This window comes from Oryza sativa, chromosome 1, assembly GCF_034140825.1.
Source record: "Oryza sativa Japonica Group chromosome 1, ASM3414082v1".
Classification (NCBI taxonomy): Eukaryota; Viridiplantae; Streptophyta; class Magnoliopsida; order Poales; family Poaceae; genus Oryza; species Oryza sativa.
This window is the reverse complement of record NC_089035.1, coordinates 31955723-31978858: the sequence shown is the minus strand read 5'-3', so window position 1 is coordinate 31978858 and position 23136 is coordinate 31955723. Positions and strand designations below refer to the sequence as shown.

Here is a 23136-nt window from a genome sequence, read left to right as displayed (position 1 = left end):
GGCTGCTACATAATATAGAATCCGGTAAGCCTTTTGTCATCCGTAAGAAATCCAACTGAGTAAGACGTGCGAACACAAGTTTACAATTTTTAGTGTTTAGGCTCGAAATCTGTACGTACCGAGACATTTGTCTCATTTTCATACGCAAGCGTCTGCACTGTACAGTCGAGTTCATCTACAGTGCGACTGTTCAATCAGAAAATATTCCACCGTGTAATATCGGTGGAAAATTCGAGATATTGGAGATTAGAATCACATCGACATATTCGTAGCAATCAGTTTCACATAAATTTGGTTAAGATCGTATGAAGACCCAATGTGGAACACAAAAATATCAGATAAATTTGAGTAGCAATCAGTTCATTTTTACTAATTAATAGTACTGCTTTGGGGTTGTTTGGACTGTCCCATCGCATGTTTGAATACTAATCAGAAGTATTAAACGTAGATTATTGATAAAACTCATTCCATAACCCTGACTAATTTGTGAGACGAATCTATTGAGCCTAATTAATTCATAATTAGTCTATGTGATGCTACCGTAAACATGTGATAATTATGGATTAATTAGGTTTAAAAAATTTATCACATGAATTAGCTCTTATTTATATAATTATTTTTTTAAAATAGACTATGTTATACTTTAAATTAATATCAAACATTCGATGTGATAGGAAGTCCCTGCATCCTAACACCACCATGTACTGACGGGATTAATGCTAGCTGAGGAGAAGGCCCACGCACCAAACGAAGTCATTTCCCGCGCGTCAGACCTGACGTCAGACGACGATTAGCCACGTGGCACACAGTGCACCCGACACGACGAAAAAACAAGGGAAACATCCAAATGAACCCCCGGAACAGTTAGAATTCCCAACTGTTTTCAGAACAGCCGATGGCCCCCATGAACCAGGCGCGGGGCAGCGGTCGAATCCTGTCCGTCCATCCAGCACGCGCAGCCGGGAAGAACCCTCATCCGAGCCGTTCATGACGTGGGCCCCGCAAAAGAAGGTGGGGCGCGTGACGCCAGCTGGCATCGGAGGGGGGGGGCAAACCGCAACCTTATCCTCTCTGCCCGACGCGTCCTCGTCCCTGGACCAGGTCCACCAAGGCCCGCTCACACCGACAATTCGGGGCCCATCTCTGTCAGTGGGCAGAGCGTCCACGGGAGGCGGAGCCCAACCCTGGAGAATATACGGGCGTCTCCTCCCCAACCTCTCGCCTCCAGTTGCATTTCCCATTTCGATTCGAGACTCGAAAACCCACCACCCCTCTCTCCCTCCCTCTCGCTCGCCTCGGCTCGGCTCGCCGTCTGTCTCTCTTTCAGATCACATCAAAGCGGGCACCAGCACCAGCACCAGCACCAACTCCTCTCTAGGGTTTGGTAAAAACCTCCATTTCCTCCGCGGATCGAAGGGAGGCTAGGGTTCCGATCGAGAGGGGAAGCTTTCGGGTACTCGTTTCAGCCATGATGTCGCGGTCGTACACCAACCTTCTCGATCTCGCGGAGGGGAACTTCGCGGCGTTGGGCCCGGGAGGCGGCGGCGGCGGGAGGCGGAGGTCGGGGTCGTTCGGGCTGAAGCGGATGTCGCGGGTGATGACGGTGCCCGGGACGCTGTCGGAGCTGGACGGGGAGGACGACTCGGAGCACGCGGCGACGAACAGCGTCGCCTCCGACGTGCCCTCGTCGGTGGCGGGGGATCGAGTCATAGTGGTCTCCAACCAGCTGCCCGTCGTCGCACGCCGCCGTCCCGACGGCCGCGGGTGGTCCTTCTCATGGGACGACGACTCGCTGCTCCTCCAGCTCCGCGACGGCATTCCCGATGAGATGGAGGTGTTCTTCGTCGGTTCCCTCCGCGCCGAAATCCCCGTCGCCGACCAGGAAGAGGTCTCCCAGGCGCTGCTCGATCGCTTCCGATGTGCTCCGGTGTTCCTCCCCGACCCCCTCAACGAACGGTTTTACCACCGCTTCTGCAAGCGCCACCTATGGCCTCTGTTCCACTACATGCTCCCTTTCTCCTCCTCCGCATCCCCGAGTCCCTCCTCCTCCTCCTCCTCCTCCTCCTCCCCCTCATCCTCATCCGGCAGTGGCCACTTCGACCGCGGCGCGTGGGAGGCCTACGTGCTCGCGAACAAGTTCTTCTTCGAGAAGGTCGTGGAGGTCATCAACCCAGAAGACGACTACGTATGGGTTCACGACTACCATCTCATGGCGCTGCCCACCTTCCTTCGCCGCCGCTTCAACCGCCTGCGCATCGGCTTCTTCCTCCACAGCCCCTTCCCCTCGTCGGAGATCTACCGGACCCTCCCTGTTCGCGAGGAGATCCTAAAGGCGCTGCTCAATTGTGACCTTATTGGATTCCACACTTTTGACTATGCCAGACATTTCCTCTCTTGTTGTAGTAGGATGCTGGGAATTGAATACCAGTCAAAGCGTGGATACATTGGGTTGGATTACTTTGGGCGTACCGTTGGGATCAAAATCATGCCAGTGGGAGTTCATATGGGTCAATTGAAGACGGTTCTGAGCTTGCCCGACAGGGAATGGAGGGTCTCCGAGCTGCAGCAGCAATTTGAGGGGAAGACTGTGTTGCTCGGTGTGGATGACATGGATATCTTCAAGGGTATCAACTTGAAGCTTCTTGCCTTCGAGAATATGTTGAGGACACATCCCAAGTGGCAGGGGCGGGCAGTGTTGGTGCAAATTGCTAATCCGGCCCGTGGAAAGGGTAAGGATCTTGAAGCCATCCAGGCTGAGATTCATGAGAGCTGCAAGAGGATTAATGGAGAGTTTGGCCAGTCAGGATACAGCCCTGTTGTCTTCATTGACCGTGATGTGTCAAGTGTGGAGAAGATTGCCTACTACACAATAGCAGAATGTGTGGTGGTGACTGCTGTGAGGGATGGGATGAACTTGACACCATATGAATATATTGTCTGTAGGCAGGGGTCTGACTCCACATCAGAAGTGAATGGACCAAAGAAGAGCATGCTGGTGGTATCAGAATTCATTGGGTGCTCACCATCTCTGAGTGGTGCTATCCGGGTTAACCCATGGAATATAGAGGCAACCGCAGAGGCACTGAATGAGGCCATATCAATGTCGGAACAGGAGAAACACCTAAGGCATGAGAAACATTACCGTTATGTCAGCACCCACGATGTTGCTTATTGGTCGAAAAGTTTCATCCAAGATTTGGAGAGGGCTTGCAAGGACCACTTCAGGAGGACATGTTGGGGCATCGGGTTGGGGTTTGGTTTTAGGGTGGTGGCCTTAGATCCCCATTTCACAAAGCTTAACATGGATTCAATTGTTATGGCTTATGAGCGGTCAGAGAGTAGGGCTATATTTCTTGATTATGATGGAACACTGGTGCCACAGACTTCCATCAGTAGGACACCTAGTGCGGAAGTTTTGAGGATCATCAATACCCTGTGCTCAGATAGGAGGAACAAAGTTTTTCTTGTCAGTGGGAGACGCAGGGACAAATTGGGAGAATGGTTTTCCTCTTGTCCAGATCTGGGCATTGCAGCAGAGCATGGTTACTTCTTAAGGTATGATATTTCATTTTGACATTTTTTTCGTCCTTAGTGCAAATGGTGGGAATAAGAGTGAGTGTTTCTTACTAGCATGGATTGTAAGGATAAACGATGCAATTTATGTTCTGATCTTGAAAGAAATGCTGTTCATGCTAGTTTGATGATTAAGAGAGAGGCAGAATACAAAAAGATAAGAATACACCCTTAATAATATATCTATGGATTGTGTGAAAAGTGTGGTTATACCTTGCTTTGTCTGTCTTACCATGCCTATTGTTGATGTTATTGGATTTCCATTGCACCTGATGATTTTGTCTTGATAGTTTCCTCATATTGGAAGATACAAATCATAACTCCAGCTCAACTTGAAGAGCTCAGTGGGCATGGAAATTTTTAGTTACACTGTCTCAGGAATGCAGAATAATGAAATGTGCTGTCTTCAATCATATGCAGGTGGACTAGAGACGAAGAGTGGCAAACATGTACCCAGACCTCTGACTTCGGGTGGATGGAAATGGCCAAGCCAGTGATGAATCTGTATACAGAAGCAACTGATGGATCTTACATTGATCCTAAGGAAAGTGCTTTGGTGTGGCATCACCAGGATGCTGACCCAGGATTTGGATCCTCCCAGGCAAAGGAGTTACTTGATCATCTGGAAAGTGTATTAGCAAATGAACCTGTTTCTGTCAAAAGTGGCCAGTTCATTGTTGAAGTCAAACCTCAGGTTAGTTCATCTGTTTAATTTCTCAAATACCTTTCTCAACTTATATTCTATTTCTAAATATCTCTGAACGAATTTTTGTCTCGATCATAGAGGGCACATTTTATATTTTATTTTAATTTCTCCATAAACTAAATTTGTTCCATTACTATGTGTCCTCATTTCTGTCCCAGATAACTTTGCTGCATACTGAACATTTATTTCTTTTGTTTTCGTTATGTTAATACTGCAGGGAGTAAGCAAGGGAGTAGTAGCTGAGAAGATACTCGTCTCAATGAAGGAGAGAGGAAAGCAGGCTGACTTTGTATTATGCATTGGTGATGACAGGTCGGATGAGGACATGTTTGAAAACATTGCTGATACCATTAAAAAGGGTATGGTTGCTACAAACACATCATTGTTTGCATGCACTGTGGGACAAAAACCAAGCAAGGCCAAATTTTACCTGGATGATACGTTTGAAGTGGTCACCATGCTGAGCGCACTGGCAGATGCTACTGAACCAGAACCTGAGACTGATCTTACCGATGAGTTTGATGAACTGGCCGTGTCTGTCTCCTCAGTTGATATTGATGATGAACAAACGCCCAGTGATAAACTGATCGGAGGATAGTAGTCAAGGTTGCTTATATCTGCAGATTGTCATGATTAATTCAACCATCTCTATACAATTTTTGATGAATGTGAAAGCTGGGTACTCAAAGAATGACTAACACCAGGCCCTACGAATGCTCCAGTGTGAAGTTAATACCGTGGAGTGCTCGATTCTCCACTGGGGGCAAAAGCCAATACAATCTTGTGCTGGAAAAGTAGGTCCATATGTCCATAGCTGACTTCACTTTTCTTTGCACGTTTCTGTTTTAACTTTTTCCATATCAAGTAAAATGGAAAGCTTCACGGAAGGCAAGTGAATGTATGTATGGCTTGCACATGAGAAAGTTTCCACGTGCAGCTTGTGATGATGTGATCCCCCCGCATTAACGCGTAACGCGGTGCATTCTTTTTTTGTACTCTTGAGGTAGTAGCAAATGTGAATGAAGTTTGTGCTCGTTGTTTGATTAGCCTCGTTACGGCATCTTAAGACCTTAACTCATAGCGCTACTCCAGGCCTCCATGGTTTGCCCTTTATTTTTGTTCTGTTCGGAAATGCTTATACTGAACATAGCATTGCACACGCAGTAACCCGTGTTGTGTCTTATTCGAAAAAAAGTAACCCGTGTTGTGCAACGCTTTTGAAAGACGAAGTGCTACTGCTTCAAAACACATGTATGTGGGTGGTGGCCGGTGGGTACGCGGACATCCTGATGGCAGTGTTTGTGTAGGTCCATTCGTAATTTCGTAGTACCACCTGGTCCACAGTGCAGGTAAACATTCAGTTTCAGCCTTTCAGATCAGGTACAGAACTTAGGATCACTTTCACCAGCCTCTCAGATCATGTGTGAGTGATCTTAAAAGATGATCTCTCAAAAGGCCTTTAAATTTGCTCCGATTTACCTACGAAATTAAGCCAACAAAGGCACAAACTGAGCACATATCGTAGCTACCACAAGGCATCAGGGAGGCTTTGTGTTGTAGAGGCGATAGGCGGATATGTCGAGACAGAAAGCAGCTCAAGGACAAACAGAGGCACACATAATCCGGTTCAACGAAGGCGGCGGACCACAGGCAATTAGGACAAATATGGGACATAATACGAAGAGCGAAAAAACGAAGACCCTATCCTCATGTGCACTTGACACAATGTATTGTAGCAAACAATCAAGCATAAATAGAATCTGTAACATTTAACCAAACTTGAGAATATTTTAGAAATCACGCACAATGATATCAGAAAGTGTCAATGGACCAAAGATGAATGTATGGCACTATGATACATTACGGTACATGATGGAAAAAATACGGTACACTGCGAAATAGATGTTAGTCAACATATCTCACTGAGGAAGGCACCAATGTCAGCGTTCCTGAATTAATAGTTTTTCATCTACAAAAAGAAAAACAAAATTATGTCAGGTTTTCTCCGTTGAGGTGAGAAGTCCAAGTTTTTCTGTTATCTGCTCAACGTTCCTTTTGCCCCACCAAAGATGTTGTCGATCTCCTGATTTCATCTCATCCACCTTGTTTCCTCCATCTCGCCGTTCTGATTGAGCCTCCTGATGTGCATCTGATGATCCAGGCTGCTCGGTAAGAAACTGCTGCCAGAAGCCATCGTTTGCACCAGGTGTGACAGCAGGAGGCTCTTCAGCAGGTTGATCTCTTGATGGACCAGTTTCTGTAACAGCAGGTTCTGAATTAACATCTATTTCAGAAACCTTCGCTCGTGTATCTACACGAGAATGCATTTGAGGAATAGGAGGACTTTCTGCACAGCTGGTAGACTCTGCTACATCACGAGAGGAGTGCGAATCTCCTGCACCAGCTGACGAAGTACGCATCCTTGTTGGAGGTGATGAAACACGGGGATCACTTTCACCAGGTGAATGGAGCTCTGTGAGAACAACAGTTGAAGAAGGGCCTGGGACACCATCATCATATGAAATATCATTACCAAATTCTTCACTTGCTTCTCGAAGGAAATTTTCTAATGAGTTCAAGGATGATTCCATCTTGTCAAATGATTCTCTGTAAAATGTCTGAGCTGGTGAGTTGGTCAAGTCACAAGGCATGATCTGGTTCTCCTGAGTATTTGCATCCTCATGGAAGGAGATTGGTATTGGCAGTCTCCTCTTCTTCCTGTGATGATCTTGTTGCTGTACAAAGCTAGAAAGAAATCCTGGTGCCTTTACAATCTCTCTGACGTATGATATCAGACTCCTCTGCTGATCTTCCACAACAAATAGCTTCTCTTCCAAAGCCTGCATTCGTTTCTCCATATTAAGTTTCTTCAACGTATTATTTTGAAGCTCTGAGGACAGTGCTGCATTATCGGATTTGAGCCTCTCGATTTCTTCCTCATAGTCTTTCCTTTCATTATCTGTTAATGGTCCAGCACCCTGACTGTGTGATGAATGGCTGAATATAGGTTTGCGTCTATGTATATTTTTCAACCGGTGCCGCTGTCCTTTTATGAAATCCTCATTTGCAAATTCCCATTGTTCTGGATCTACTTTCCTAAAGCCCTAAATGAGAACAAAAGGGGATCCTCATTAAAATAGCATAACTCAAGCAGCCAAAAGGGGAAAAAAAATCATACATGATCAAGGCTAAAAAAAACTATGCACTGCCACCACAAGGAATGAACTGTACCGGATAGCTTGCTTCAATTCTAAAACAGTTTGGAGCTTTGACATTGATGTGAACACACATCTATTTCAACCTCACTCACCATTATCAAACATTTTTGTACAACTTCAACCGGATGGAGAAGACAATAACATTGCAATAAGCTACTTGAATTTTCTTGGTAGAACAAGAGTTGACCTTGGTTATTCACAAGTACTGTCTTAAAATCCTAAAATGAACAGAATATGCTATACTAGCAATCAACGAAAACTTATAAAATATTTTGTGCTGAAAGTAATAAATCCTAAACAGGAGTAATTACAGCAAAGGACTCGCCCAATTCTAACAAATCCGGCATTCCTACCCAGCCCATAGGTCCCGGCGGGCGCGCATTACGACCAAGCCCCAATTCAAGCATCAGCGGCAGAGCAGAGGAAGACAGAAAGGCACACATGAGGTTAAGAGGCGAGCTCCCTTACATAGGTGTTGAGCTGTCGCACGAAGCTGGAGAAGTTGTTGTGCTTGAAGTACTTGGGGAGCAGATCCCGGCAGAACTCGGGCTGGTTGGCGACGACGAAGCTGGTGCCGGCGGGCGTCCACCCCACCACCGCGTCCGTCGACGGGTCGTCCACCATCTCGTACGTCTTGCTCAGGAACGGCGGCAGCGACCCGCCCCCGCCGCCCCCCTCCATCACCACCACCACCACCACCTCCTCCTCCTCCTCCTACGGCGGCGGGATCAGTCTCAGCGCCGGTGATCGGAGGGCTAGGGTTGCCGTCAGGGTGGGGGCCCCCCCGGCGAAGGCGGCTTGCTCGCTTGGTTGGGGGTTTGGTTGGTTTGGTTGGTTGCGAGGAAAAATCCCTCTCGGATTGGCGGAATTTTCCAGAAGGCGTTTTAAGACGAGGCGGGCGGAGGATGGTACTGGAGGGTAACTGGCGGGAGGGGGAGGGATGACGGATGATGAGTTCTTCAGTTGTTCAGGTGGGGTCGCGGAGGACGAGCGACCGGACGCGACGGCGTCCGGTGCGCCGTGCGGGGTTCGGTTGGGGTGATTGGGTGGGGTTAGGTAAGCAGTGACGCGCTCTCGAATGAATCTCGCTGAATTTTATAGGCGACGACCCGGCCACTCCGGGATCTACTCATCTCACTGCCATGCCGCCTCTGTTCAATTGAACTTCAATCTATGTTCTCGCAATTACTTTCTTCCTTGAAAAAACTACCTGTTTAGATTCCACCTTAAAATTTTTTATTCTGTAACATCAAACGTTTGAACACCTACATGAAGTATTAAATATAGGCTAAAATAACTAATTTTACATATTGCGACTAATTTACGAGATGGATCTTTTAAGCCTAATTGCTCCATAATTTAGCAATATTGTGCTACAGTAAACATTTGTTATTGATGGATTAATTAGACTTAATAAATTTATCTCACGATTTACTGACGGATTCTGTAATTAGTTTTTTTTATTAGTAACCGAACACCCTATGCGACACTCTATATAATATCCGATGTGATACGTCGAAACTTTACACCTCTGGATCTAAACAACCCCGTAGATGAAAATTTGATACCACCTAATATAAATCTGGATAACCTCCTAATCATTATTTTTAGGTGGTATCAGATCTTCATCTAAATTGGCTTTTTTTTTACAGAATGAGTACATGGTACAATAGGTGTTACTTGAGCACACGATTGGTACTGTCAACTTTTTCGTTATATGGAAGATAAACACGGACGTGCAATTAATTAACAGATCTACATCAACTATTAAGAGAATTTAGAAACACCTGATGCCCATTGAAAAAAGAGAACACTTTTGCCCCCAAACAATGACACATCAAGCTCATCTCAGGTCAAAATTGCACTACTCAATTGGATATGGAAATATCGGATTGCTTAAAATCGTACGGTATTAGGTACATGATATGTAATCAACAAGAACTATGACTTAGAAACACAAACTTTTGGAGGAAGTAAATTACAAAAAATTTTACACTCCATTCCCCAAACAGACAGATGCATCACATTCCAAAGATTGGACAAAATCTCGAGGGGAGGAATTTACGTGAGATTGTTGTGTCTTTCTTAGTCTCCACAGGAATTATCTACTTCTCAGACTTCTGTATTCTTTTATCCTTGATAGGCAGTGGAACAGGTTTTTGAGCCTCATGGGGATGTTCTGCTCCCTTGTACACCTTGAGGTGGGTAAACAGTCTTCTTCCCAGCTGCAAAATGTTCAAAATGTTGAGAAGGCTACATAGAGCACGTACAACCGCTGTAGTTGGTCGGATTACATGTGTCAGTGTCACTAACATATGAGAACTTGAGAGGTTGACATAGTAAACGTTTTTTTTTTTTATAAATGAACTTAGGCATAAGTAAAAGGCTTTAGGCAATCATAAGATGTCTTACAGGCAACATAGGAGTTTTGGGAGAATACATCTAGTACTTCGTTAGCCCACGCCGTTTCGGCATTCAATTAGAGCGAATATTTCCATGAACAGGGTATATAAAGTTGGGGAATTATACACAATAATGAAGTATAATGGAACAGAACGAGGATACCCATTTTCAGATATGTATTAGAAATTGACCAAAAATAAGGATAAGAGCATATGTATACCCAGGTAGGCTGACTTAAGGTCAAAAAGACTTGATGAAACTGACTAGATAAGAGCTCTAAGAGATGATGTCTTACTCTGCCCTTAGGAAGCATGCCACGCACTGCATGTTCAATAATTCTCTCCGGAATCCTTTTCTGAAGCTGATCAAAAGTTTCTTCTTTCATTCCACCAGGCCGTCCAGAGTGCCTCCTGTAGAGCTTCTGTGACCGCTTTTTGCCAGAAACAGCAACCTTCTCTGCATTAACCTATGTGAACATAGAGTTCAGCATGGTAGTTCAGGAACTTACAATAGTATATGCGTAGCAATTACTCTTCAGAGATGCATTAGTATTAAAAGCACACAGTAACATAAATATATATACATGAAATCAGCTTCAAAATGCCTTCAGGTGGACCTCAGCTTCCAGATACCTTTTGGTGCTTATTTGTATGTGCTGCTAAACCTCTTTTCCTTTTGTGGGACTACAGAGGATCTTATTGTGTGCACTATTTAACTTTATAAATTAATTTCAAGAAACATACATACCACAACAACAAAAGCCCCCATGTCCACACTTGGAGTGTATGTGGCCTCATTCTTTCCTCTGATGTGTACTGCAATGGTGGATGCAAGCCTACCTAGAATCTTGTCTGTTGCATCAACAACATACCATGTCTTCTCAGTAGTTACATGATCTGCAGCCTTAGGGTACCATGTTGTGTTCCATATGTCCTGCAAATTAAATTCCTTGGTCCGATCACTACACAGAACAGGTTGCACAGAAAAGAGAGAAAGAACACAAGAATGGTATCCGTACTGAATTCTAACTTCACAAACCTAAACATCCACAGATAAAAAGATATGGTAGTCATGTAGGTGCGAACACTGTTGAGTAATACAACACAATGTTAGCGACCAATTCAGAAAGACCAACGTTCCCTCCATGTTATTTTCAGTTCATTTTATGGAATCCTCTTTCGTAATAAATTACAACTAGATAACTTTAAATAAAATAAGATGGTGGTCTATACGGTATAGTAACATGTAAAAACATTGTGTATTTTCCCTAACATTATTCATGTAAAGAAAGGATTTGACCCAATAGAGCAAGATGAAGTGACTTACGGATTTAGAAATGAATGGGACTAATCTTGAGCTTTCCTAAATAAGCGGCAATCCTAAATCACGGTAAAATTTCCCTTTATCCAAGGAATGTAGCATTACTATTCATTTTCTGAACTGAGAAAGAGAAGAATGTATACGGGAGAGAGAAAGAGAGGTGAGGGTTAGTACGGGGCCGCAGAGCTCGTCGCCTTCGAACATGAATCGCTGCTCGCGGGGGACGAGCGCGGAGAGCGGCTGCCTCTTCTGCTTCTCGCTCTGCTCGCACCGCACCGACAGGCCCCCCGCGGCGGCGCGGCGGGTCGCGGGCCTCGCCGCGCGCCGCTGGCGGGGGAGCGGCCTGTCCCTGGCGAAGGCGGAGGAGAGGAACGCGGAGGCTGCGATGGCCGTAGCCATTGCGACGGCGGCGCGGTGAGGAGGACGCGGCTGCGGCGAAGTCTTGTCCGTCTGGCTTGGCCTGGTTCAGTGGAACGCCACTGCCATTTCGTTTCGGGGAGGCGAGGTGGAGAGAGCAGAGCGGATAAGAAGGGGATAGGGGGGGAGAGGGAGCCAGAAGGGGAAGAGGAAGAGATGGGCCTTTTGCTTAGCTGGGCTTTGCAGCCCACAGATGCATCAAAGCTAGAGAAACGCGTAGAAATTCCGATATGTTAAATGGGATAATTGCTTATTTAACCCTATTTTAAAGGCCAACTACTAAATTGATCTTATTTTTTTAGGTTTGTTTATTTGACCCTGTTATTTGAAATTGAAGTTTCCATTTGACCTGTTTTGCTTTCACCGGTAGAACATCACTTAGAAAAAAGAAAAAAAAAATACTACCCTAAAGTGACCAAAATACCCCCGTGTTACAAATTAACCCTAGGATTCCCATTCCATTCCCCAGCTCTTCGTCCCAATCCCCACCTCGCCGGTGACGGGGAGAGCTGCCGCCGACCGGGCTGGAGGGAGAGGCGGCGGCGGCGTTGGCGGCGCATCGAGGGAGCGGTGGCGGCGGCCGCGCGAGGAGGGAGAGGGAGCGGCGGCGGCGGCGGCGGCGTTGGCCGCGCGTAGAGGGAGCGGTAGCGGCGGCCGCGCGAGGAGGGAGAGGGAGCGGCGGCGGTGGCGGCGTTGGCCGCGCGTAGAGGGAGAGGGAGTGGCGGCCGCGCGAGGAAGGAGAGGGAGCGGCGGCGGCGTTGGCCGCGCGAGGAGGGAGAGGGAGTGGCGGCCGCGCGAGGAAGGAGAGGGAGCGGCGAGCGGCGGCGGCGGCCGCGCGAGGAGGGAAGGAGTAGCGGCGTCGGCGCGCAGGAGGAGGGAGCGGCGGCGGCGGCGGCTGCCGTGCTCGAAGCGGAGAGATTGAGCGGCGGCGGGGCTGCTGCCGCACGGAGGGTGGAGGAGGGGCAGCAGCGCCGGCTGTTGCCGCGCGGAGGGGCGGCGCCGCCGGCTGCCGTCGTGCGTCGTGTGGAACGAGAGACGGAGGATAACTTGTGGTTGGATTTGTTGATGGATTTGGATACGAATTTATTGTTGGATTTGGATCTGATTTGCTGTTGGACAATATGCTTTGCTGTTGGACAATATGCTGTCAAATTTGTGTAAAATTCTGTTAAATTGAAGACAAATCTGTCTCAGATCTGTAAAAGCCATGAAAATCATTGCAAATATTTAAAAAGTCCCGATGAAGAAAAAACTTTGATATAATATGGTAAATGAGCAGGGGCAAAACGGACAATTTCCCTCTTAGTTAACACCGTTATCTACCCTTCACAAAATAGGGTCATCTCTGATCTTCAATTTTAAAAAGCATGGTCAAATGAGCAAACCTAGAAAAGTAAGGTCAAATTGATAGTTAGACATCAAAATAGGGTCAAATGAGTAATTGCCCCATGTTAAATTGTCCACACACACAAGCAAGTCAGCACTACAGGTGATATAGGATCATATACCCAAAATTAGGCTATGTTTCTGGCGACAAATAAAGATAACTGAAAAGGTAAGATCATTGGAGAATTGGTGTCCATGTTTTCCTACGGTGCAAAGGACAGAAGATGATATCATTTTCATTGATAAGATTGCAGCACCGGGTGCATCACAAATTCATATGTTACACATTCGTATATAGCAAATATAAAGGGTCAATATTGTTCCTTTGCACCAAATGAAAGAGAACTTTACAGGTACCATCAAGGTAGGATAGTTTGCCTCTTAACGTGTATCTATCTGGTGAATGGTGCAAGTCCTTGTACATAGAGACCGTGACGATTTTTGAGGAATAATGAATGAATAATTTACAACAAAACTGTGGACCGAAGGGTGTGGCAGATCAGAACAATATAAATCAACGGTTAGTTGATTGTCAGCAGATAAACCAGAAAAAGGCTTCACATGGCAGATGACTCTGAATTGGTCTGAGTAAGAAGAGGTTTTACTTTTCTTGTGTGACCCAAACTGTTCACAAGATCCCTCCGAGTGCATACAGTAAACATGTTGATTCCTGGCATGTTTAGGCGCCACAAGACGTACGGAAAACTGAGTTGGTCTCGAGATGTGAAGCGAACAACTTCATTGAACCAGGCACACATGAAGTGGTTCGTCACTGGGGCCAGCTCCCTCACAATGACTGAAGCTTCAGATAAAGCTGAAAAATATAACAGATATATTGATCATATCAACCATGCTTAACACATTAGCTATGGAAATTACAGAACTGGTTCCGTATATGCAATATGCAAAGTAGGCAACACTTCATTCCATTCTTTACAATCAAGCACTAACCTTTTAACCCATGTAATCTTTTTTCATCTGGCATCCCATCTTTACGATACTGAGTTAATTGAACTTCTACTTCTTCTGGAGTAGCCTTGTGCTTTTGAACAATAGCTTTACCCTCATCATAGATGTTACTCCGTGCTCCATGTTCAGAAATAGCAAAGGTAGAATTTGTTCTCCAAAGAAGTGCTTCAAGCACACCTATTGGATCCCTTCGGAATTGGTATTTGGAGTCCACCCATATAGAGTATCTTGCCTCTGGGAAAAGGCGATGAGTCAACATCTGCCAAAAAGAAATGGTATGAATATTACTATCAGAAATATATATATATATATATATATATATATATATATATATATATATATATATATATATATATATATATATATATATATATATATATATATATATATATATATATATATATATATATATATATATATATATATATATATATATATACTGTTTGTGCTATCCTTAAAAATATACTTGACAGGCAAAACTCATGGCAATAGTAGCAAATTTAACTTATGGCCGTGTCTCTCTATGAAATCTTAAGACAGCAAGAGAACAAGAATCAAAGGCACATTTTAGAAGGCCATGACACCCACAAGTCCATAAATAATAGACTATGAAATATTTATATTATACCTTTGGTATCTTTCCATTTAACCGTTGATCAACAAATGGGAGGCTCCTGACAACAATTATGCGCCACCTTCCTATCATTCCATTGCCATCGACTACTTTTCCTTCAGATTCCTGAGTTGATAGTGTGACCTCATCCCAGAAAGCAACATAGCAGACCTGCTTAACCACAAGATCATTCAAATCCACAAAGAGAAATCTTCAAATGTGATGATTTACAAAGATCTGCACTTCAGAAAATATTGCATGATAATACCTTTCCAATTGAAGAATTGACCATTCCAATAGGCTGATATAGATCATCCCCACCACCAAACGCACAAGTAGATACCACAACTTTACAAGATCTCATATATCTCATGTCAATGTCAGAAATTTTGAAACCACCATTGTCACTGTAGAAACCACAGTGCACATTAACAGTTTCATTCACCTGGAGAAGTAGGGGAAACAAATTAAATATATTTACAGAAAAAAGTTTTTTTAACAGCAAAGTAATGCAGGTTAGCCAGCATTAGAACCTTGAAGCTCTCCTCTCTCTCAGGAAGTGTCTGAAATCCTGTGAACAGATTGAACCTGGTAGCCTCAGCATGTTGCAGCAAATACGTTGAGTTTGCCTCAGAGTGGTATGTATCATAGTCGTTGTCATCAGATTTGTATATAATCCTCTTGACCACAGAATCAAGTTTTGTACCTCCAGGAAATACCAAATCTTCTATACTTCTGGGACTAAGGAAGTTCAAGCAAGCTGTCGACATCACACAGACAAAATAACCATGTCATTGTTAGTTTATAAATGAGTTGCTGAGTCAAAATGATGGATTTGCTAAACCAAGAGAAACTTACTGAATAAAAAGAATAATAAAAGGTACTAACAGCTAGTAGGTAAACTTATTTGAAATGCGATTGCTCTCTGATCTGTTATGAGTTATGACTAATTCCCTTTGGACATGTGATTTGCCTTGACTAATGAAGTTCCAGACATTTGTAGTGCAGGAATTAAGAACGATCGCATACTTTCTCAGTGCGCAAGATCTAAAATGTTGAGTCCAAATGTCAACTGCCACGATATATCTAATGAATTGTGCAAAAACAGTAGTAAAGACTGCCAACATAAGCTCAATACGTTATGCAACATAGCACCCAGCGACCCACATTACCAATTTCTCAAACTCGTAGCAAATCCTCACTGGAAGTTGGGAACCACTAGAGGAATTCGGGGGAAAGCCTACACTCAGATCGTAACAGGGGAGAGAGAGAAGCACTCACGCTCGCGCACGCCATGGACGAGGCGGGTGGTCGGGTCGAGCCGGCCGAGGCTGGAGCTGGATACGTGCGGGGATGGCCCGTCGGGGGAGGCGCCGCGGAGACGCGAGGCCTCGAAGAGGAGCAGCGCGACGGCCGGGAGGAGCAGGAGGACGGGCCACCACCGCGCCACCAGCCGCACGGCCCGCTGCCCCAGGCCGCGCGCCGCCTTCCGCCGGGCGGCTCGGGCCCGCCGGGGGGCCGCCGACGGCGCCCCCGCCGCGGCGGCGTCGTCGTCGGATGCTGTGATGGAGATGCTCCGGATCGTCGACGACGGCATCGGGGGAGAAGCGATTGGTGGGGGAAGTGGTGGGTTGGGCATTTACTCTGTGGGCTCGAACTCGTGTCACTCTGAGTTGGGCCTCGCTTGTGGTGGACCGTGGACATGTGCCTGAGCCCTGGACACATCATCTGGCCCATATAGGCCTTTCGACATCTCCTGGGTGTCTGGGCCTGGCTAATCGTACGGAGAGATGAAAGCGGTGCACATGATTCGTTCATTCGATATGAACATTTTTGGGATGAGCTAATAATACTTTAGGATCTCTGCTACTTAAAATTGTACTCGTAATGCTTCCATCCCCTTCACACCGTATGTCTTCCCTTCTCCCATAGCTATCCTTCCCTCCTTCCTCTCTTACATGACGGGCCTGTTCACTTTGATACCATTTTTAATCTTATCAAATTTTAGTAAAGTTACCCAAAAAAAGTGGCTACATTTAGTTTGTTGCTAATTTTTGGTAACTATATAAGAAATCCTACTAAAATTTTGGCAAATTACCACTTTTTGGTAAGGGTTTTTTTTAGCATCAAAGTGAAGCCCGACGTCATCTCTACTACTTTAGCATCTCTGCTACTTCAAAATTGCAGCCGTACTTATTCCGTTCCCTACACATCATAAGCTTTAGAATCACTCACTGGTACAGGAAGAGTTTTTCCAGGCAGACCAAAACCTATTTTCACATGTAAAAGACGGACCGTCCGTCCCAAGTGGTCTATGATAATTTTCATGCGCGGGTGCTTATATCATCCATATATAAAAGTAAAAAAAGATATCTTAAAAAAAATCAAAACCCTAGTAATCCCGACGACGGCGACGCGGATCTGACGGTCACAGCGCCGACGCCGACGGATCGCGCCGTCACGAGATCGGCGGAGGTGGATTCGGCCACCGAGGCACCCGCCGTCAGTAGTTGTGGGTCGAGCCCGCCCTTAGGAAGCCCAAGCCACCTGTCGCCCACTGCCATCCACCACGAGCCAAGCCCAAGCCTCCCACCATCCCCTTGTCACCCACCGCCGGCCGTTGCGGGACCTAGCCCGTCGCCACCTACCCCCTCGCCAGAGGTGCCGTCTGCAGCCGCTGCACTTGCTGTCGCCCGCTACCATCAACGTGTGCCCCTCTCACCGCCGCCGCCTGCTAGAGGAGAGGATAAAGATAAAATATTTAGGAGAGAAAGTGAGAGATGATAAAAATGAAAAATTTTGAAGTGATGAGAAGAGAAAAGAGGAGAGAAAAGACGAGGTAACTCAGACTTTAGCGGATCCTCTTAACAGACCCGACTATACGTGCGACCCCCTTACTTAAGAGGTATGTCTATAAAGTTACTTACGTCTATATAAATAGACTTACCTTAATAGGTCTATCTATAAAAATAGACGATCCTCTTACCTTAAGAGGTCTATCTATAAAAAATAGACGATCCTCTTAAGAGACCCAACTATACATGCGACCCCCTTACTTAAGAGGTCTGTCTATAAAAATACCTTAAGAGGTCTATATATAAAAATAGACTTAGTTTTAAGTGTAGACTTAGTTTTGCGTGCGGACCATTATATAAATAGACTTACCTTAAGAGGTCTATTGACTTACCTTAAGAGGTCTATCTATAAAAATAGACGATCCTCTTACCTTAAGAGGTCTTATCTATAAAAATAGATTATAAACGATCCTCTTAAGAGGTCTATTGACTTACCTTAAGAGGTCTATCTATAAAAATAGACGATCCTCTTACCTTAAGAGGTCTATCTATAAAAATAGATTATAGACGATCCTATTAAGAGACCCAACTATACATGCGACCCCCTTATTTAAGAGACGATCCTCTTAAGGATCTATCTATAAAAATAGATTATAGACGATCCTATTAAGAGACCCAACTATACATGCGACCCCCTTATTTAAGAGACGATCCTCTTACCTTAAGAGGTCTATCTATAAAAATAGACTATCATAAGCCTTATTTAAGAGACGATCCTCTTACCTTAAGAGGTCTATCTATAAAAATAGACGATCATCTTAAGAGACCCAACTATACATGCGACCCTCTTACCAACTATACATGCGACCCTCTTATTTAAGAGGTCTGTCTATAAAAATACCTTAAGAGGTCTATATATAAAAATAGGTTCTGAGTGTAGACTTAGTTTTGCGTGCGAACCATTAGAGGACCCTTAGAAGACCCACATGACAAAATTGATCATGAACTGAGATAATTAAAAACAAGTAAACGTGTTTAATCTGTTAAATCATGAACTGGTTCCAAAATAAACCCTCAAACCTAACAGTTGAGCTTACTTCATTTTTTCTAGCTCAACTTCATTTTTTTAGACTCATGATTAAGCTTTTGTTGAACTGGCTAAAAGAAAAACTGTGTGAAATCCAAGACATGAAAGTGCTCAAGTCAAGTCACGCACCATTTTTTGCCCAGAAGACGTGGTAGCAGTTGGTGTTACGAGTTTACGACGGAGCCGTACACACGATACAACGACCCACGGTCGTTCCTACACTACTACGTTCACGTACACGAGTCGTGTGCCACAGCTCTGCCAGCGTACTGTTCACAGCTTACGGGAACGGCGCGTGGCACTTCATCTCGTGCGGCACGACGTCCACGGCGAAGCCCTTGCGGTGGCGGAGCCAGTAGTCGGCCTGCCCCGGTCGCGGCTCCGCCGGCACCGCGACGTCGGCCCTCGCCGCCCGCAGCTCCGTCGTGGAGTAGCGGTACTTGTCGTCCCGGTTGCGCACGAGGTCGGGGCGCACGTCCGCCGCGGGGTCGTCCTGCGGCGACACCATCAGCGCCGGCGCGCCCAGCGGGAGGCGGTCGCCGCGGTCCACCTGCCAGGTGCACCAGAACTTGCCGAACGTGCCGGCCATCTTCTCCAGCTCCGCCTTCTCCAGCATCCCGGGAACGTGCGGGCTCACCCACAACCCCGCCTTGATCTCGTGCGCGTGCGAGTGCCACAACCGCTGCTCCTCCGCCGGCAGCGAGTCGAAGATCTTCCGCGACACGATATACTCCACTCCTGCACACACATGTACACATACACACGAACTCGTTAGCAGCTAGCTGTAATCATGCGGGGATGTAGCGTGTCGCGCGCGCGCGGCGTCGCACCGATGAGGCGGGCGTGCTTGTCGTCGGCGTCGTAGACGGCGCACTGGAGGACGTCCTGGTTGAGGCGGGAGACGAAGTGGTGGGTCTCCACCTGCCGGCGCGGGTCGTGCGCGTACAGCGCGAACGTGCACACGTGCTGCTTGATATGCTTCACCGGGCGCAGCGCCTGCAGCATCGCCGCGCCCTTGTCCAGCAGCATCGAATCCACCGTCGTCGGCCTCCCCGGCGGCGCGTTGCCGCCGCTGCCGCCGGCGGCGGCAGAGATCGGTGTGGGCAGTGGCTTCTCGTTGCTGGACGCCATCCGATCCGACCTCGCGTAGCTGCTGCTGGTGGGGGTTTTCCGTAATGCCGTCACATACGCTACGCGCATGCATCCGGTGGGTTTTGTAGGGCGCGACGCTGTCAAGTTGGCGCGCATGCTGCACGACACGAGGGGCACGGTGGGCTCTACGTGGCAGACGGCATGCGCCGTAGGTGGCACTGGCAGATGTGCGACGCAGAGGCAGCGACAGCTGGTGGCGCGCGCGGGCGCTTGGAGCCATTGGGCACTGACGCTTCACGGACTCACGGTCAGCGCTGCCCAACTATAATAACCCCATGAAAATTTGTGCTTCAAAATATCACATTTATACACACCGACGATGCAATTCCATGATCTTTGTACTGGAACTGATTAGAATTAAGTTCCGTATACCTATATATTCTTCCCCTTATGGGAAACTCACGTTGCCACGTTGGTACTCCGTGCACCCGTGAGGCAAAAATGGTAGCAACAACTGCACATCTTTTATTACCAAGGTTCTCGAGACGCTGGATGATCATCATACTTTGTGCTCTGCTGGTACGTGGGCTGACTGCTGAGGCTTGTACTTGTACCAGCTGGCCCAGAAGAGGTAGTTGAGGAAGTTGAGGAAGCTGAGCACGGCGAGCAGCCAGAAGAAGAGGTCGAGGTGGTTCCGGTTGATGTTGTTGCCGGCCAACCAGCCGCCGCTCGCCGTGGCGCCCCTGGTGGCGGCGTTCACAGCCTTGACGATGATGGTGCTGAGGAAGTACCCGAGCGACATGGGGCACCACAGGAACGAGGATGACATGGACTTGAGCGCCGGCGGCGCCTGCGAGTAGAAGAACTCGAGGAGCCCGATGAAGGTGAACATGTCAGCGACGCCGAACACGGTGAACTGCGGCGCCAGCCAGAAGCAGGAGATGGGCAGCTGCTTCCCGAGAATGGGATTCGCGTCCAGCATCCCGTGCCTTGCTGCCACCCTCTTGCGGCGCACCTCCACGACGGCGGCGATGGCCATGGAGACGATGGAGAGCACGAGGCCGACGCCGACCCGCTGCAGGTGCGGGATGCCGTTGGGGTGGCCGGTGATGCGGCGGGCGAAGGGCACGAAGCCCCGCTCGTAGATGGGCACCGCGAACACGAGGACGATGAGCGGGATGATGGGCAGCGACGCCGGCGGCATCTTGAACGTGCCGATGGTCCTGTCCATGGTGACGCCCTGCTGGATGGAGAATGTCTGGAGCTGCGCGAGGCAGGTGCTCATGATGATGGCGCTGCAGAAGATGGGCACCATGGCGAGCACCGTCTTGGCGTGCTCCACCTGGGTCACTCGGCACTGCCGCCATGGGCTCGGCGCCTCATCCGTTGGCGCCTGTACTATCGCCGCCTTGTCAAGGAACCTGCACACACGCAGTACAACGCGCTAAGTGTCATGCGAATGCATAATCAAGCATCATAAAAAATGGCATGCATGATCAATTAACAACCTGAACGGTTTATCCCTGTGAGCCATGAAGTCCGTGTCAGGGGGAGCTTTGCTCTTGCTGATCTCGTACAGCTCGTCTGGGTTCTCAGGGAGCTTCATATTCCTGTTCCTGATGGCAGCAACATACACCTGAAAACAACGCAGAGAAAAAAAAAAGAAAGAAAGAACTTGTGAGTAACCGTGTCGCACTGTCACTGGACAGTCGTTGCGATGCTCAACGTGAACGTTCCGATCGACCTGCAAGATTTCAAGAAGCGCGGTGCTGCCCTGCACGACGGAGATGCGGTACCCGGGGAGGCCGGCGATGAAGACGAGGAGGGCGAGGCCCATCACGCCGGTGGCGGCGCCGAACCCTTTGTCCCAGCCCTTGTAGCTCTGGATCCACACGAACACCGTGACGCTGATGGCGCCGCCGGTGCAGAGGCTGAGCAGCAGCCAGTTGAAGAAGCTGGACATCTGCAGCTTCTCCGTGGGGTGCTTCTCGTCGAACTGGTCGGCGCAGTGCGCCGGCAGCGCCGCCTTGATGCCCGCCGAGCCGATCGCCACGAGGTACAGCCCCACGTAGAGGTGCGTCCTGCCGTCGCCGCTCACCGTCTCGCACTTGGGGTCGAACGGGAAGACGCAATACGGTGGCTTCAGCTTATTGGAGTGAGCTTGCAGTGTAAGAATCAGCAGGCCCTGCAGGAATGTTTACTACAGTATTATAGTTTATTCCAATTGCTGCAGTAATTAAGCTGTAGAATTGTTGCAAAGAACTGTATCATGTAGATGATGGTAAAAATTCGCACCACGAGCTCGATCACTGACGATATGATGACAGTCTTGTACCGGCCAATGAAAGTGTCCGCGAAGACGGAGATGAGCACTGCGACCATGTAGCTCGTGCCCATGTAGTTGGTCAGCAGGTTGGAGCCATCAGTCAGACCAATGTGCATGACCGTCATGAAGTAGATGATAAGGTTCACGGCTAGAGACAACGAGGCAAGGTTCTCGAGCCCAAAGTTCACTGCAATGGCCAATATAACCAACCAACAAAGATCACTCACCGGGCCGGTTTCAGTTCTTTTGCTTGCTAATTAGTGAGTTATAAAACTTCATTACACCATATCATGCGGCTACAGTACCATAATCGACAAAAATTGCTAGAATCTGTCTCACGGATGACCCATAGTATATGCTAATTAACTACTCTCCGTCCTACCTGTCACGTCCTCCACCTAAAATCCCTTATATTATAAAAACGAGAGAGTATTATTGTAACCCAGATCGATATTTATTTGATCATAGTTATAAATACCACTAGTTCGGTTGGTTATACACCAAGACATGATATGATGATAAGTGAACTATATGGATTCTCATTTAGTTTTAAGAGGCACATTGCTGAAGACTGAAGTACTAAATAACCTGAATGCAAATATATTTTATGAACTGCAAAGACTTAACATGTCATTTTCTTTATCTTTATAAGAGAAGTGATAAGCGTTTATGGCAAAAATTTACCAAGAATGAAGAAAGAATTGGCAACACCACCATGACTCCCTCTTATTGCAGGTCTTCCCCTCCAGTCAACCTTCCCTTCAACGACTTCACGAGTCTCTCCCTATTGATCATTTATTTATTTTAGTAACAAGTCAATTCCAATTTTCCTAAAAAAAAAACAAGTCAAATCCAAACTACTACTCCCTCCGTTCCAAAATATAACAACTTCTAACCCTCAAGATTTGTCTTAAAATATAACAACTTCTTCACCAACATTTTTTTCTCGAACAATCACAACTCTCCACCATTCAATTTTCTCATCTACCTCCACTTCTCAACCAATCATAACATTCTCCCATTTAATTCTACTTATTTTCTTAATATCCGTATCCAACCCTAAAAATTCTTATATTTTGGGACGGAGGGAGTAGATACGAAATAGTAAGCGTTAGGTGAGTTTACTTTGCTGTTGGCTTCAACTGCTATGCTCTGCCCTTTGTGTTCCTGTCAAAATTTCAAGAATAACAAGAAATGAGAAAGACTGATATGATAAAGATTTAAGAAATAA

The 23136-nt window shown here is 46.8% G+C and overlaps 6 protein-coding genes across 6 annotated transcripts; 1 reads left to right on the top strand and 5 right to left on the bottom strand.

Annotated features, from left to right (window-relative positions):
* The first annotated feature begins 1226 nt into the window (after positions 1-1226).
* LOC4324621 (probable alpha,alpha-trehalose-phosphate synthase [UDP-forming] 7) lies at positions 1227-5325 on the top strand. Its single transcript, XM_015792066.2, has 3 exons — positions 1227-3555; positions 3994-4267; positions 4497-5325. The coding sequence occupies exons 1-3, from the start codon at positions 1469-1471 to the stop codon at positions 4875-4877; spliced, it is 2742 nt and encodes a 913-aa protein (XP_015647552.1). The 5' UTR covers positions 1227-1468; the 3' UTR covers positions 4878-5325.
* Positions 5326-6040: 715 nt separating this feature from the next.
* On the bottom strand, positions 6041-8358 carry LOC4325556 (heat stress transcription factor A-4b-like). The gene is made up of 2 exons (NM_001397728.1): positions 7966-8358; positions 6041-7383 (listed from the first exon to the last, which is right to left on the bottom strand). The coding sequence occupies exons 1-2, from the start codon at positions 8176-8178 to the stop codon at positions 6274-6276; spliced, it is 1323 nt and encodes a 440-aa protein (NP_001384657.1). The 5' UTR covers positions 8179-8358; the 3' UTR covers positions 6041-6273.
* Positions 8359-9369: 1011 nt separating this feature from the next.
* LOC4325555 (large ribosomal subunit protein uL13c) lies at positions 9370-11714 on the bottom strand. The gene is made up of 4 exons (XM_015767553.3): positions 11395-11714; positions 10648-10833; positions 10196-10366; positions 9370-9722 (listed from the first exon to the last, which is right to left on the bottom strand). Exons 1-4 carry the CDS (start codon positions 11617-11619, stop codon positions 9603-9605), a joined length of 702 nt encoding a protein of 233 aa, XP_015623039.1. The 5' UTR covers positions 11620-11714; the 3' UTR covers positions 9370-9602.
* A 1524-nt stretch (positions 11715-13238) lies between these two features.
* Positions 13239-16218, bottom strand: LOC4325554 (probable hexosyltransferase MUCI70). Its single transcript, XM_015769035.3, has 6 exons — positions 15887-16218; positions 15139-15365; positions 14874-15050; positions 14621-14776; positions 13975-14251; positions 13239-13837 (listed from the first exon to the last, which is right to left on the bottom strand). Exons 1-6 carry the CDS (start codon positions 16200-16202, stop codon positions 13581-13583), a joined length of 1410 nt encoding a protein of 469 aa, XP_015624521.2. The 5' UTR covers positions 16203-16218; the 3' UTR covers positions 13239-13580.
* Positions 16219-18595: 2377 nt separating this feature from the next.
* Positions 18596-19702, bottom strand: LOC4325553 (oil body-associated protein 2A). The gene is made up of 2 exons (XM_015779299.3): positions 19318-19702; positions 18596-19225 (listed from the first exon to the last, which is right to left on the bottom strand). The coding sequence occupies exons 1-2, from the start codon at positions 19685-19687 to the stop codon at positions 18768-18770; spliced, it is 828 nt and encodes a 275-aa protein (XP_015634785.1). The 5' UTR covers positions 19688-19702; the 3' UTR covers positions 18596-18767.
* Positions 19703-19921: 219 nt separating this feature from the next.
* Positions 19922-22684, bottom strand: LOC9271385 (protein NRT1/ PTR FAMILY 4.3). Its single transcript, XM_015766201.3, has 5 exons — positions 22590-22684; positions 21875-22092; positions 21324-21764; positions 21088-21215; positions 19922-21000 (listed from the first exon to the last, which is right to left on the bottom strand). The coding sequence occupies exons 2-5, from the start codon at positions 22028-22030 to the stop codon at positions 20139-20141; spliced, it is 1587 nt and encodes a 528-aa protein (XP_015621687.2). The 5' UTR covers positions 22031-22092; positions 22590-22684; the 3' UTR covers positions 19922-20138.
* Positions 22685-23136: the final 452 nt, after the last annotated feature.

Bases quoted from the DNA above. Each gene is read 5' to 3' on its own strand.
- LOC4324621 (XM_015792066.2), top strand. From the start codon at position 1,469: ATGATGTCGCGGTCGTACACCAACCTTCTCGATCTCGCGGAGGGGAAC. The intron at 3,556-3,993 runs GTATGATATTTC...AATCATATGCAG, and splicing joins GAGCATGGTTACTTCTTAAG to GTGGACTAGAGACGAAGAGT. The intron at 4,268-4,496 runs GTTAGTTCATCT...TTAATACTGCAG, and splicing joins TTGTTGAAGTCAAACCTCAG to GGAGTAAGCAAGGGAGTAGT.
- LOC4325556 (NM_001397728.1), bottom strand. From the start codon at position 8,178: ATGGAGGGGGGCGGCGGGGGCGGGTCGCTGCCGCCGTTCCTGAGCAAG. The intron at 7,384-7,965 runs GTAAGGGAGCTC...GTTCTCATTTAG, and splicing joins TGCGACAGCTCAACACCTAT to GGCTTTAGGAAAGTAGATCC.
- LOC4325555 (XM_015767553.3), bottom strand. From the start codon at position 11,619: ATGGCTACGGCCATCGCAGCCTCCGCGTTCCTCTCCTCCGCCTTCGCC. The intron at 10,834-11,394 runs GTACTAACCCTC...TTTAATTTGCAG, and splicing joins GCGACGAGCTCTGCGGCCCC to GACATATGGAACACAACATG. The intron at 10,367-10,647 runs GTATGTATGTTT...ATGTTCACATAG, and splicing joins TGGGGGCTTTTGTTGTTGTG to GTTAATGCAGAGAAGGTTGC.
- LOC4325554 (XM_015769035.3), bottom strand. From the start codon at position 16,202: ATGCCGTCGTCGACGATCCGGAGCATCTCCATCACAGCATCCGACGAC. The intron at 15,366-15,886 runs GTGAGTGCTTCT...TGATGTCGACAG, and splicing joins CGTCCATGGCGTGCGCGAGC to CTTGCTTGAACTTCCTTAGT. The intron at 14,777-14,873 runs GTATTATCATGC...GTGGTTAAGCAG, and splicing joins TCAATTCTTCAATTGGAAAG to GTCTGCTATGTTGCTTTCTG.
- LOC4325553 (XM_015779299.3), bottom strand. From the start codon at position 19,687: ATGCGCGTAGCGTATGTGACGGCATTACGGAAAACCCCCACCAGCAGC. The intron at 19,226-19,317 runs GTGCGACGCCGC...ATGTGTGTGCAG, and splicing joins CAAGCACGCCCGCCTCATCG to GAGTGGAGTATATCGTGTCG.
- LOC9271385 (XM_015766201.3), bottom strand. From the start codon at position 22,030: ATGACGGTCATGCACATTGGTCTGACTGATGGCTCCAACCTGCTGACC. The intron at 21,216-21,323 runs GTCGATCGGAAC...CGTTGTTTTCAG, and splicing joins CGCTTCTTGAAATCTTGCAG to GTGTATGTTGCTGCCATCAG. The intron at 21,001-21,087 runs GTTGTTAATTGA...GCGTGTGTGCAG, and splicing joins CACAGGGATAAACCGTTCAG to GTTCCTTGACAAGGCGGCGA.